Consider the following 13750-nt stretch of genomic DNA (forward strand, 5'->3'; position numbering starts at 1 on the left):
TACCTGGGCTAGATGAAATGGCCTTCTTTAAGTGTGGCTTTGGAGGAACCTGAATTGTGACTTAGTTTCCCTGACTTTGCTGTTCTTGAACAATGCATTTTGGCACTGGGAGGAAGGCAAGGTCAGGGCAATAATTTATTTTAAAAACTATGCTGGTGCTAACTCTCACCCATCCGGGGGGACAGACAGACAGACAGACAGACAGACAGACAGACACACACACACACACACACACACACACACACACACACACACACACACACACACACACACACACACACACACACACACACACACACACACACACACACACACACACACACTCAGCAGCCTCCCACGAGCCAATATAGCACAAACAGGCAACACATCCCCTTTCTCCAGCCCAGATTTTCCTTCCAACCCTTCCCCAGGCATGCACCGGGGATTCAGGCACACACAGGAGGGACGGTCTCCTCGGCTCAGGCACCGTCAGCCCCCAGCCATGGCAATCCACAGGCGAGAGCGAGCCGCTGCTCCCGACCTCGGCCCCGAAGCTCGCCTGGGACCTGACTAAGCGCAGCCCCCATGCCCGGGTGTCTCGCTCCGCGCCTGCCACGCGAGCTGGAGGAAGATGCTCCGTGCGCGGAGCGGGGCAGCCCCACCTTGCCTGCGCGCCCGTGCGCCCCGCTGAGCGGGGCGAGGCTGGAGTTGGCCAAGGGGGCGCCTTTGCCGCAGCGTCCATTTCCCGGCGTGTTCGAGCCCGGATTTGCAGCAGTTGCGCCTCCCCAGCGCGGAGTAGCCGGATGACGGTGCTAAGAGGAGGCGTAGGATGGTGAGTGACTTGCTCCGGGCCGGGAGAGAGCCGAGATCCGCCGTGCACCGACTGAGAGGGACACTACACCGGACTCCCTGTGTCCTTCCCCTCCGCTGAGACAACTCCTGCTGCTGCAGGGATGCAGTGGGGAGGATGGAGCGGGGCTGGGGGTACCTTCCGCCTGGCTTGATCTAGCGAATGGCTTAAAGGGAGGAGGGGAAAGCCACCCCTGGGAAATTTCCCCTGCCCTCCGTCTGAAAGCCACATTCACTCCGGAGTTGCGGTTTGGCATGAAGGACACCCTGTGCCAACCCTGCGAGGCTCGCCTCTTGGAGCCCAGCCCGTCCACGTGAAGCCGGCCGGCGCTGGGAGCCTGAGCTTTGCAGAATAACGGGGGGCAGCATTACAGGGGACCAGGAGTTGCGGCACCGGCTTCCCCATCCCGGGGACAATTCTTCTCCGGACGCTGCGGCTACAGCACCCGAATTGTTCTCTCCATCTCTTCTGCACCTGCTGGGCACTAGGAAGCCGTCCTGAGCCGGTGCCTTTCCATAACCCCCAGCTTTGCTGCTGCGACTTGTCCTGCACGCTCGCTGCTCGGGCTTGAGACAACTCCTCCCAGGGAGGTGGGATGTGCTCGCACCTGCAGCCACCTCCCATCCCAAGCCACCTTTACGTCTCTAGCCAGGAGGCTCCCCACACACCACACCTCATTTGCCAAACAGCAGCTGAAGTGGCCACCCTGGGAGTTTGATGGCTTCTTTGAGGCGAGTCAAAGTTCTGTTGGTGTTGAACTTGATTGCAGTGGCTGGCTTTGTCCTCTTTCTGGCCAAGTGTAGACCCATCACTGTCAAGAGTGGGGATTCCTTCCATGAAATCCATCCTAGGGCAGAAGTGGCCAACTTGACAGCCCATGGCATCAGCCCTATCCAGGATGCAGTACTGAAAAGGCTCTCCCTTCTAGAAGATATAGTCTACAGGCAGCTAAATGGTAGGCATTGCTGTCATTCTTTTGATACCTTTGAGGCACAGCCATACCTGGAAATACAAATAATAATATAATAGAGAGCAATGATTCTTGAAGTTAGCAAAAGTAGAGTGCTACTTACCTCTCTTTTCTGTATCTTTAGGAGACATAACTGGGTGAATCAGTGTAGTCTCTAATTTCTGAGCTATGTTAGGTTCTTAAAAGATTTCAGGTACCTTGCACTGAATGGGAGGAATGTGTAATAACATAATGCTGGCTCTCAATTCTGTTGTTCCGGTCAGGAAATTATACCATCATGACTTTTTCCTCAGGAGATCAGAAACCAGTTCAGCAGCCAAATACAGGGTTGAAGAAGCATGCTGTGTATTGATTGAGGAAATGGCTTTTTACGACCAGAAATTGGTTGTTTGCTATTTTTTAAAAACTTTCGGGGAGGTGGCGTAGGGTGAGGGGGTTCAAAAGACTAAAGCTTTTTGCATCATTCAAGTGCAGACAGCAAATGCACTTTTCTGTAATAAGTTATACAAACAATTCAACATTTCCTATGGCTCAGCCTTGACAGATGCTAATTAAAACCTCAAGTAATGCTTCTCTTTATAGCACAGTGCAGGGATTTCTATTAAAATCTCACCAGGTTCAGTAGTTGGGGGATGTAGAAAGGGAGCTTAAAGATGCCATGTGGGATACAGAAACATGTTGTAGAGATGTAAGAAATCTAGGTGAGATATCTAATTAAAACACAAACTGAAGAGCTGGGTTTTTTTAAGTGTTCTCCATAGATTCACTAGCAGCAATGTGATTTAGAGCTTCCACTCAACCCATTTGGAGCTTCCAGTCTCTGTGGGTTTAAAGACAGTAGATTTTAATATTGCAAAATTAACATAGTTAATATTTTCTGTAATGTCGGTGTGTTTTTCCCTCCCCTGATTCTTGAATACTGAACTAAGGCATGATTCTGTACTGTTGGACTGGCCACCTTGTGAATTGTATTTGTGCACTAATTCAGAACTATTACTGATGGCAATACTATACGGTGGATGCTAGGCATATACTAAAATGCAGCATGCATATGCTGGTGTTTTGTCTTCAGTTATAATCATAATCTTGGTCAATCTCTGGGTTTGGGAACGGTGTTGTATGAATTGAGATGCATTAAGCCAGTCAAGACCGGATCATTTTACATTGGTGCTCCATACACCTGTGTGAGAAGAATTTCCTGCTTGTAAAGGTGGATGACACCTAATCTAAATCTCTGTGTTATCCAACAGAAGCAGTTGAAACAATGTTGCGTGGCAATGTGAGGAATGAAGTAAAAGGATAACAAGATTCTATACTATTCGGTATAATGAACCTGTGAAATGCGTTGCTGCAAGATAGCAGGGCAAACAGTTTAATAGTTTTCAGAAAGGAATAGGCATGTCTGTAAATCAGACAATCTGCTGTTATATTTATTTTAAAAAATCTGTGGGCTATCAGTCCTCAATCTTCAGAGCATAACAACCAGCAAGAAATTTCTTCTCACCACTATCATTATTTATTAAATATGTGCATTGGGGTAGCACCTAGCAGCCTTAGTGAGAGGTTTTCCTAGGCACTGCACACACACTGTTGAGTGCTGCATAACTGAGTGCTGAATTAGCCATCGAGAGAGTCAAGATGCTCAGCTAGATGCACCAATGGTCAGTTTGACTATGGCAACTGAAAGGAATTGAAAAGGAAAGCTGGAATTTAGTGTATCTAAATGATAGTGCTTTAAAAATGTTTGGTAAAATGAAATCTGGTTACTCTGGTGTAATATATAACATTACCTGCAGTACCTGGCAAGGGAGCTGAAAATAAGACCTTGGTTGGCATTTGTCTCCTAGTGTTCCAAGAAATAGAAAGTGGGAGTTCATCAGAAGTTTTTCCTCTTTTCCTTAGGACTGAGAGCTGGGAAGCTGTAGGACTCTCTTTTGGCCAATCCTTGAGGGTGCAAAATAGACCTTTTGGTGCCTATTGATTCCCCTCAACACACCGTTGAGTGCAAAAGGTGCCTTTTTTCCTAGGTCTCAATAGTCCGTCTCTGTAATACAGTCACAGCAGGTGTGCATTTGGAATGTAGAATAAGAGACAGCTTGGTGCTGGAAAATGCTGTCAATGCACTTAAACGCTATGAAAGGGAATGGAATCAATATGTTTGTCCAAACCACAAATGATTTCCTGGGTGGACTATAACTCAAGAGCATGAAGGTAGCTACTTATCTATATGGCCACTACACGCGCAATTTGTAGCAATATTGATGAGTTTGGCTGAACAATAGCCTCAAGTTTAACTGTGGTGTAAGTTAGGGGTGTTGAGCAAATGTATTTGGGGGTTCACCAACATTTTATTTCTGTTAATTTTGCTTATGCACACTATCCACTGAATACTGAATGTAAACTTTGTGCTTCAGCAAGGCATGTGATTAGACCTGGGTGAATAAGGAAGATAAAGAAAATAGGAAACACCAACACTCTTTAGCGCCTGTCCTCTGCAACTGCAGGAATGTGCCCAAATGATCCTTGCAGCTGATGATCCCAGGGAAGATGGAACAACTCCTCTGTGGGAGAATTTCCCTGTTTCTAAATTTGGACTTAAAATTAATTCCATTCACAAGAGAAAGAGTTACCAAGACTGAAGATCTACAGTGGAACCTCACAGTTACCTCCATTCCCAAGGTGTTCGTTGTTCGTAGCTCTGAAATGTTTATTACTCTGTTTATGGTTCTTTCAAAAGTTTCCAACTGAACATTGACTTTATATAGCTTTGAACTTTACTATGCAGAAGGAATATGCTGCTTTTAAACGAAACTATCCCAGAAACTGGCTCACAGGCCCTAATCTGTGCATTTAGAATAGCTCCCTACAAAATCCATCAGCCAATGAAATTCTTCTTTCACACTACCCATTAACATTTTATTTTATAATTTGCCTGAGACCTTGATGTTATGTTTTGTGCCAAATTTCAACTATCACAGAATGTAGCATCCTCTATCTTTGAGGGAATCCCGTGTTTCTCCTGTAGCTTCGCCTGGTTGGAGGAAGTAGGAGGTGTTTGGGCAAGCCTGGTCCATGACTAGGGCTTCTAGGTGCTAAGGTAACACTGATGATAATAAGTTAAGTCTAAACTGTTGTGTGCTGTTCTACTTTGCTATGTTGTACTCAGAGTTGGCTGCATTTCAGTGGTGGATAAGCAATTCCTAAATAAGTGCACCGTTTATAAAGCTCTGTTGTGTAAAGATAAGCTTGTTGTTGTTCTGACTTAGTATGACAATTCCTGTGTTTCCAATTGTTGCAAGATGTGGTATAAAGCAGGTCAGAAATGCCAGCCAAGCTATGCACCCACCAGCTCTCCTTCAAAACTTTTTTTGGTGAATGTTGTCCTTAAAGACAGAATAAATGGAATTCTGTGCTGATGGTCTGATAACTGCACTGTGCTACAGAATTAATATTTGATTAGTAATGACATTTTGTGACCAACATTACATCTCCCCTGCCCACAATGGACATTTCTTTATGCATGGGTTGAAGAGCCAGCCCAGACATGCAGACTTAGGGAGGAGGGTCTAGTGGATAAGAACTCAGTAGAAAGCATACAATTCTTAGACTTTCCTGAGAGACGTTGGGATTCTCAGACATGAACCAGAGCTGCTATGTTAAATGACTTTGCAGACCAATAGGAACAAGAGAGACCATGCGGGTTTCTGAAAATGTAAACTGCAGCTTAAAATTGGTGAGACAGTTAGAACCTACTTGGCCTTGCTTTGCAGATGTTACACATGGCTGAGGCTGGGTGGAAGTGGGGTTGTTTCTTATGTTCGGTGCAGCACAAGCCATTATGTAATTTAGCCCTTGGAACGCTGACTTTTTCCAGCCTGCCAGTCAGACGAATGCTGTGTGTGTGTGTGTGTGCAGTATTTTATTACGGCTTGGTAACTATTCATAGTAAAGGGTAGATTTGATTAATTCACTCCCTTTTTGTTCTCAAATTATCCATGAGCAGACTTAGATCTTTACAAATTTGTTTGTTCAGAATTAGTCAGTAAACATTTCAGCCTGTGGCTTCCTTGTGAACTATTTGCTATAAGTATTGCTCTTTCTGATTTTCTATTCCTGCTGTGTGATTCATCACACAAGGGGTGTGTGTGTGTGTGTGTGTGTGTGTGTTTTCCTGCCCCCTGATCAGATAACTCCTATACTATCAAAGAACTTCCATAAGTGTGGCCATGTGTTCTCTCCCCCCATGGATATTTTGGGGAATATATACATTTGTAAGAGTATTGAGAGACTTTTAAGTTCTGCAGTCTTTTTTTAAATAAGCAAATGTTTTCTTTATACTGCAAATGTGCAGAAAAAGCTAATGAAAGGGTTGTGAGTACTGCTGAAAGGAACCTGTGGCTTTTATTCTAGTTAATGTTCGCAATTTTCTTTTTTACTCCTACTTAATCTCTCTCTGCTTCTACATTTACATAAAATTTAGCAATGATTGTGTTCCAAATAGCCTCAAAAGTTGTGGAAATTCATACAGAAATATCAGAACTTTGCAGTTTGAATCCACCTTCAGAGAGAGAGAGAGATTGTGTGTGTATGTGTGCCCATAATAAACATAGGGTAAGGATGATGGTCTAATGCAGTGGTCCCCAACCTTTTTCATCTGGCAGGCGCCGGACAACGAGCCACCGAGGACCGTGGCCAGTGGATGAGCATCGACCGAAATTCCGCCGACAAGCGGCAACGTCGATAGGCGTCACCGCCAAAATGCCGCCGACGAGCAGCAGGAGGGGGCTCTGAGCGGGTGCAGGAGGGGATGAGGGAGTTTGGGTGCAGGAGGGGGCTCCAGGCTGGTGCAGAGTGTTGGGGTGCAGGAGAGGGTGAGGGGTGTGGGCTCTGGGAGGGAGTTTGGTACAGGAGGGAGCTCTGGGCTGGTGCAGACGGGGCTCTGGGCTGGAAACTGGAGCCTCTGCCAGTCAATTGTGATCACTGGGTTGGTGACCACTGGTGTTCACTAGGGCTCTACACTGACTCAGCTGCAATGCTATAGCTGAGGTATAGCTGTACCATGTGAAGTGTAAACACAACGTATGTATGTTTGTGCTCAGCTCCATTAGAGAGCTCCCGGCTGCTCCAGGAACTAAAAACAGTTGTCGGTGTTTCAAGCAAATCAGCCAGGTTGTAAGCCCCCTACGCCTCCCAGAGTGTCTTGCATATACTGGTTTAAATTGGATTCTCCAGAGACAAACAGACAACAGGTGTGACGATGCTGCCTGTGGGAGCCAGCTGAGGTCACTCAATTAGGGTGAACTGCAGACAGAACGGGGCAGACAAACCCCAAACATTGGTGGATATTCTAATACTTAGATTTACCAAGCCAGCACAAAACAAATTCTATAGAACCTCACTCATTACTCAGAAGTTCAAACAACACAGTTCCCTTAAAGTGCCCAGTCTCAGGCCTCTGTCCAGACACACATGTCAAATATGATGATGGTTCCTGAAAATTTTATCTCATCATATAAAAGAATGGTTCTTCCAACCCCAAAGGATCAGCCACATACCCAGGTCCAATTATAACTTAGATCCTACCCAAAATACATGCTATATTCACTTCTTGTTAACTAAACTAAAATTTATTAAAAAAGGAAAGAGAGAGTGTGTTGGTTAAAAGATCAATATACATACAAACTTGAATTCAATTCTTGAGGTTCAGATACATAGCAGTGATGAGTTTGTAGTTGCCAAAAGTCCTTTTAGAAACAGTCCATAGGTTATAATCCAATGTCCATATTCAGGGTAACTCCGTTCAGTGACTGGGGATCTCAATACTCATAGCTTAAGGTTTCCCCCTCTTGAAATCCAAAGCAGATCTGAGATGAAGAAGGATCATGTCCCAGGGTTCTTATATATTTCCAGCAGCCTTTTGGCCTGAGAAAACAATAGGCTTAACTCTCCTTTTCCCAAACATCCTGGAAATTAGCACAAGGTAATTTATCCATTAAACAGTTTAGATACAGGTTATCGCAAAGAGACATATAGACAATAGTACTATTTCACTAAAGTATCTTCCTAAATGTTAATATTCCTTTTTTTGATCGTTGAATTAATGCTATAGCAATAGACAAGAGTTGTTTGCTTATATTACAAGACCTGAGCAAACATCTACCCTTCTACTTCTAACAATACAGGCCTGTATTTCAAAGCTCTGTTCATTTACATATCTTCCTGTAATGAGGCGCCCTGGCTCCCAGCTGCGCCTGAGAGGGCGGAGCCACTGCAACCACCAAAGTGGGCGGAGCCACTGCCACCAGTCCCTGCCCCCCGGAAGTCAAGGGGTGGGACATGAAGTATAAAAGCCCAGCCCCGGCGCTCACTTGGAGGCCGGTTGCTGAAAAGAACAGACGCGGGTGGCCGAGCTCCCGCCCGGCCTGAGCTTCCCCGTGCCCAGTATCCTGAGGAGCTGCCTGAGCTTCCCCATGCCCGGTATCCTGAGGAGCTGCCCAAGCTTCCCCGTGCCTGGTATCCCGAGGAACCCATGGTGTGGGACCCACTGGAAGACGCTGGCGAGACACTGGTACCCAAAGAGGGGGAGGTCGGAAGTGGCCTGGGGCTGACCGACCCTGGTTTGGCTCCCGGAGAGCCTGAACCCAAGTCAGAGTGTTGCGGCCAGGATCCCCACTGACAGCAGCGAGTCTTGGCCGCTGCTAGGGCCCCGGGCTGGAACGCAGTGGAGTGGGAGGGCCTGCGTTCCCCCTGCCACCCTTCCAAGGATGGCAGACTCCCCCTCTTGCTGGCCTAAGGAGGCCTTTCTCCTGGGCTTATAGACTACTTGTTTGCTCAACCCTGGCTGAAAGGGCTGAGCTCTGAACTGCTTATTGCCTCGCCCTGATCCAAGGCCTGGGCTCATAGACTATTTGTTTGCTCAACCGCTGCTGAAGGGTTTGAGCTCTGAACTGCTTATTGCCCCACCCTGACCCAGAGCCCAGGGGTTTATAGACTATTTGTTTGTTCAACCCCTGCTGAGAGGGCTGAACTCTGAACTGCTTACCACCCCGCCCTGACCCTGGGCCCAGGCTTATAGACTATTTGTTTGCTCAACCCCTGCTGAGAGGGCTGAGCTCTGAACTGCTTACCACCCCGCCCTGACCCTAGGCCCAGACTTATAGACTATTTGTTTGCTCAACCCCTGCTGAGAGGGCTGAGCTCTGAACTGCTTACCACCCCGCCCTGACCCTGGGCCCAGGCTTATAGACTATTTGTTTGTCCAACCCCTGCTGAAGGGCCTGAACCCTGACCTATTGGCCGTTGGTAGCGAGGCGCCTTGGCTCCCAGCTGCACCTGAGAGGGCCGAGCCCCAATGCCGGACGTCTACACTTCCTAACCAGTCTCTAAAGTTTGGCCATGGGTCAGGTCAGTCTGTGAGTTAACTAACTCTTTCTGGCCCTGTCACCTTTCAATGAAATACTGTATTATATTACGCTCATAACGTCACAACAGGACAAATAGTCTAAGTTTAGACAGACTCGGAGTCTTCTTTCTGATCCAGCAAACAGAGAGAACCTGCTGTCCAAGGGGAACCCTACCCTATATGTTTGTATGTTTTCTCTGTAATGCTTTTACCTGAAAACATATGTGCATGCTTAGAAGGAGCTGAGTGCTTTCTTGTCACTGCTGACAATATGCGGTTCAAAATCCTCAGAGAGAAAGTAAAGCACAGGCGCTGGCATTTTTAGGGAGACTGGCTTGCTGGGAATATCGCAATGCAGGGAGCTATTCAGCCTTAAAACCCCGGTCAGGAGTGACACGCAGGTCCCTGCCCCAGAGGGATGATGACTGGGAGCCAGAAGCTTTTAAGTAGATGTTGTCCAGGGGTCACAAAGTGGGAATACAAGTGAAGTTACCCTGAAACTGTGACAAAAGTCAGAGACTATTAAATCAATATACAGACAGTTTGCTAACTATACATCCATGACAATTTGAGAGTAGGAATGATGGTCTGGTGGTTAGGCCACTGAACTGGGATTTGGGAAACCAGGGTCTATTTCTTTCTCAGCCAGGCTTCCTGTGTGAACCACTTAGTCCAGCCTGTGCCATAGTCTGTGTGTAAAATAGGGATAATACTTCACTACCTCACAATGGGGGTGTTAAGGATAAAATCCATTAACGATTGTGAGGTGCTCAGATACTTTAATAATTAGAGCCATGTAAGTATATAGACAGGCCCAGAATTAAGATCCTGATCTAAAAATCCCTAAAGTTGAGAGTGTTAGAAACCTTCTCTGTTATTAGCAGGTTCAATGAGTATCAGTTCTGAACAACCAATTCTGTCTAGTGCTTTCAGTTTGATTTACACAAATGGATCCATCCAGTAAGCTGTTCAGTGCATGAAATTAGTGGGAGTGAAGGTAGTCAGCATGCTGCTGAACAGAGCCCTCAGCAGTGAAAAAATAATGAATTAATATAAAAACAGTTCTGTGCACCAAGCCAAATGTTTACGAGAATACTGACAAACGCTCTAAAGGGACACCCCAACTCATTTTAGGCCCAACATTTAGGATTTTGTATGTAAAAACAAAATGGATATGTTACAAAATGTAATAGGAAAATAAATTATTTTAAAGCTCTTTTTAATATACGCACCTCTGAATGTTAAGTGTAACCATCCCTCTGCAGTGTTAAAATCTCAAACTGCACCCTTGTGCCAGGGTAGGATGTGAAACTGGCTAAAAAGGAACGTGAACTTGACCAGTGAAGTTAGTTGCCCCCTATCTGGAAGAAATGAACAGAGGCAAATAGGTATTATATAAATGTTAAAAAGCAAATTAGAACCTTAAACTACTTTCCAGTTGAATAATGTAGGGCCATATTTTCCAAAAAAGCATCCATTAAATGTACATCTCCAACTTTGCATGTGCAATAATTTGCACACACTCAGATCCAGACTGGTGTGAGCAAATATCATGTGTGCACACAAATTGCCTAGTTAGCTGTTTACCCAATTTGCACATGAAACTTGTGGGGACTGCATATGCAAAATTGAGGCACTTTTTGAAATGTGGCCTTTTAGATGATTTTACTGAAATATAGTTTTGTCTTTTTAAAATGGCACTCATTTTAAAGAAATGTAAATTTGCTCACTTATTACAGAGCATAATAATGCTTGACACTTACAGCACTTATCTTTAAAATACTTTACAAATATTAGCTAACTACTGACTATGACAACTGTATATGTAAACAAAAGCCGATTACCATCAGATCCATCAGCTATTACTGATCTGAAGCAGTGTGGCACCCACAGAGAGTACTTACGTTCAGATTTCCTAATGGATAAGTAATATACCACTAAAGGGATGAAAGATTCTTTGATTTAAGATAAACAGATAAAAGCAAAGAGGGAAGAATGAGTAAATGCTATTTATAAGGAACAAGGGCCCAATCCAGAAAAGCTTTACTTACAAGTTATGGCAAAAGAACTCCTTGTAAGGGGATGATCTTGCTGGGTAAGGCCCATAGGTATGGCAAATGGTGTTATGAGTAATTATATAGAATAATATGGTGGATACTGCTGCTAAATTATGAAATTTCACCAACAGCTGTCACACAGTTGTATATGAGATACCTTGATTTCCCCCCTTAACCCTATGCTGTGCTTACTATGTGAAGTGACTCTGGTATCTCATATAGCAGTGATTTTCAAACTTTTTAGGCTGCATACCCCTTTCCAAATAATACAGTCTACCATGCACCCCCATCTGAGAAAATATGCCTATGATTAGATTGTCAAGTCTTACTAAAAAAATGTGTTGACTGCCATTACAGGATATTCCTCATGTATCCCAGAAAACCACTGTCCACATAAAGCATAATGTTGTAACTCCATAATAAACACTAAAGCTGAGTTTTTCAGAAGGTGCCTAAGGATATTTGGCTCCTCAATTCCCATTAAATTAATGGAAATTGTACATCCTAATCCTGTAGGCATCTTTTGAAATCTCAGCCCAACTTTTAAACTGCAGGATAACGGGTTTTATAGACTACACTCATCCCCTGAGGCAACATAAGAGCTGCTGACTTTAAAATAAATTGTTCTTATCAGGAGCATCTAAGGGAAGTCTGATATCTATCACAGAATGATAAAAATAAATACTTCTTAAAGGAATAATAGAGTTAAAAGACTAGTCTTCTGATAGTCTATCAGTTTAGAAGTTAATGTCACATTTGGATGACAACCAGGCTGACAAGGAACTGATAGATAATTTTGTTTTCCATTATTGTTTGGCATTATTATCCGAATATTCTCTGATGTTGGCAACGGATGAGTAATAAATCGGTAACACATTCATCACGGAGAAACAACACACTGATCACGAGCTGTAGCAGCAGTGACTAGATCACAGACAGAGCTCTGGTATTTTACTCTTGCATATTAATCTGAATGCACATCAGCAAAAGTTTAGTTTACATGGGAACGCTTTCAAAAGTGCCCAAGTGGCTTAGGAGCCCAAGTCCCATTGAGGTCTAATGGGATTTAGACTCCTACATGCCTGAGTCCCTTCTGAAAATGGCTCCAAACTCATTTAGGCATTTTTTAAAAAAAAGCACCTTTAATTATTAATTGTATTACAGTATTATTTTAAAGCCCTAACCCAGATCAAAGCTCCATTGTGATAGGTACTGTACAAACGCATCATAAGAGAGAATTCCTTTATGGGAAGTGATAGAGTTGAGTATACAGTCCAGGTCTCCTGGGCTCTATTTTAGTGACCTGTCCATTGGGCCTTGCGATCTCTTACTAAGACAAAACATGAGAGAAAATTGAAGTGGACATTTGTAAGCATTGCTTATCTGCACTGCTGGGCCTTAACTTACAATACCCGCAGCTGTGTCAAGTCGTGGCATCTCTTGAGCAATGACTGTTAATCAAGCCAAATTAGGAGCTAGTTTTGTCTTGTGCATAAACAAAGATATGAACGAGACCACCACATATTACTATCCTAGTCTTGGAGCCAGCATTTGAGCGATGGTTTCTAGAGGTGAAAGGCCAGTATGTTGTTATCTGGCCATGTGAAAGGTCTTTAAGAAAATCTGTGAAGACGTCTTCCAAGCGTATCCCCATAAAACATCACCGCAAGTTGCCTGTGGTGATTTATCTTTAGTAATGTAGTCTAGTTTTGCTATGTTATTTTTCCTGAACAGTTTTGTCAGTACAGGCAACTATATTTTATAACCCCAACTCCCTATTGTCAGATTTTCTCAACAAACTGTCATACACTTTCTATCTTATTGACACATCTGCTGCTAGTTCTGGCAATAAATCTAATAGCCATCGACCCATGTTATGACATTACAGTGACAATTATCTAAAAATAATGTGTTAATGAAGTGACAAAAGTCTCTATGTAGAAGGTTAAATTAAAGCAAAGTGCAAACTGGGGTGAAGAGCCCATGCAGTACGTGGGCAATTACACACTCAGCTCCTGATGATGTCCAATAGCTTTTACATTTCTGTCAGTGGGAGATGCAAGGAAGAGAGAGCCTTAAAACTAGGAGTGAGCTGAATTATACGAGATCCTTTGCCTCCTCTCGGCTTTGCAATGGCTGCTTTAAAATGTAAGGTCCGCATTTCCCCTTCACTAAATAAATAACGCAGTGGCCCGTGGATCTGTCTCGTAGGTACTTATCACTCTGGTACCTGGCCCTGCTAGTCAGCCTGCCGGAGGGTATCTGATACTGCATATTCGTCTGTACTTGGACTAGGAAATAATTGCAGCTGCTCAGTATCTGCAGCGTGGTGGAAAAGTCCATGTTAACTTTTGCGGAGGGCTATTTTTTTTTAAAAAGGGGACCATTCTAGTTGTTCTGGCCTCCAGTGTCATGGCAGAATATTGTCACAGCTGCTGGTGGGTGAAAATGCAGGCTTTCCTAAAAGCCAGAGCCAAGTGTGTGTTGTACTG

At 44.4% G+C, this 13750-nt stretch overlaps 1 protein-coding gene across 1 annotated transcript in view; it reads left to right on the plus strand.

Moving 5' to 3' along the window:
- Positions 1–413: 413 nt before the first annotated feature.
- The window catches only part of GALNT17 (polypeptide N-acetylgalactosaminyltransferase 17), a 274088-nt gene continuing 260751 nt past the window's right edge, over positions 414–13750 (plus strand). The window contains exon 1 of the mRNA XM_050929492.1: positions 414–1784. Coding sequence (XP_050785449.1) covers positions 1547–1784 — 238 coding nt within the window. The 5' untranslated portion in view covers positions 414–1546. The remainder of the gene's footprint in view (positions 1785–13750) is intronic.

This window comes from Gopherus flavomarginatus, chromosome 19 (genome assembly GCF_025201925.1).
Source record: "Gopherus flavomarginatus isolate rGopFla2 chromosome 19, rGopFla2.mat.asm, whole genome shotgun sequence".
NCBI classification, from domain to species: Eukaryota; Metazoa; Chordata; order Testudines; family Testudinidae; genus Gopherus; species Gopherus flavomarginatus.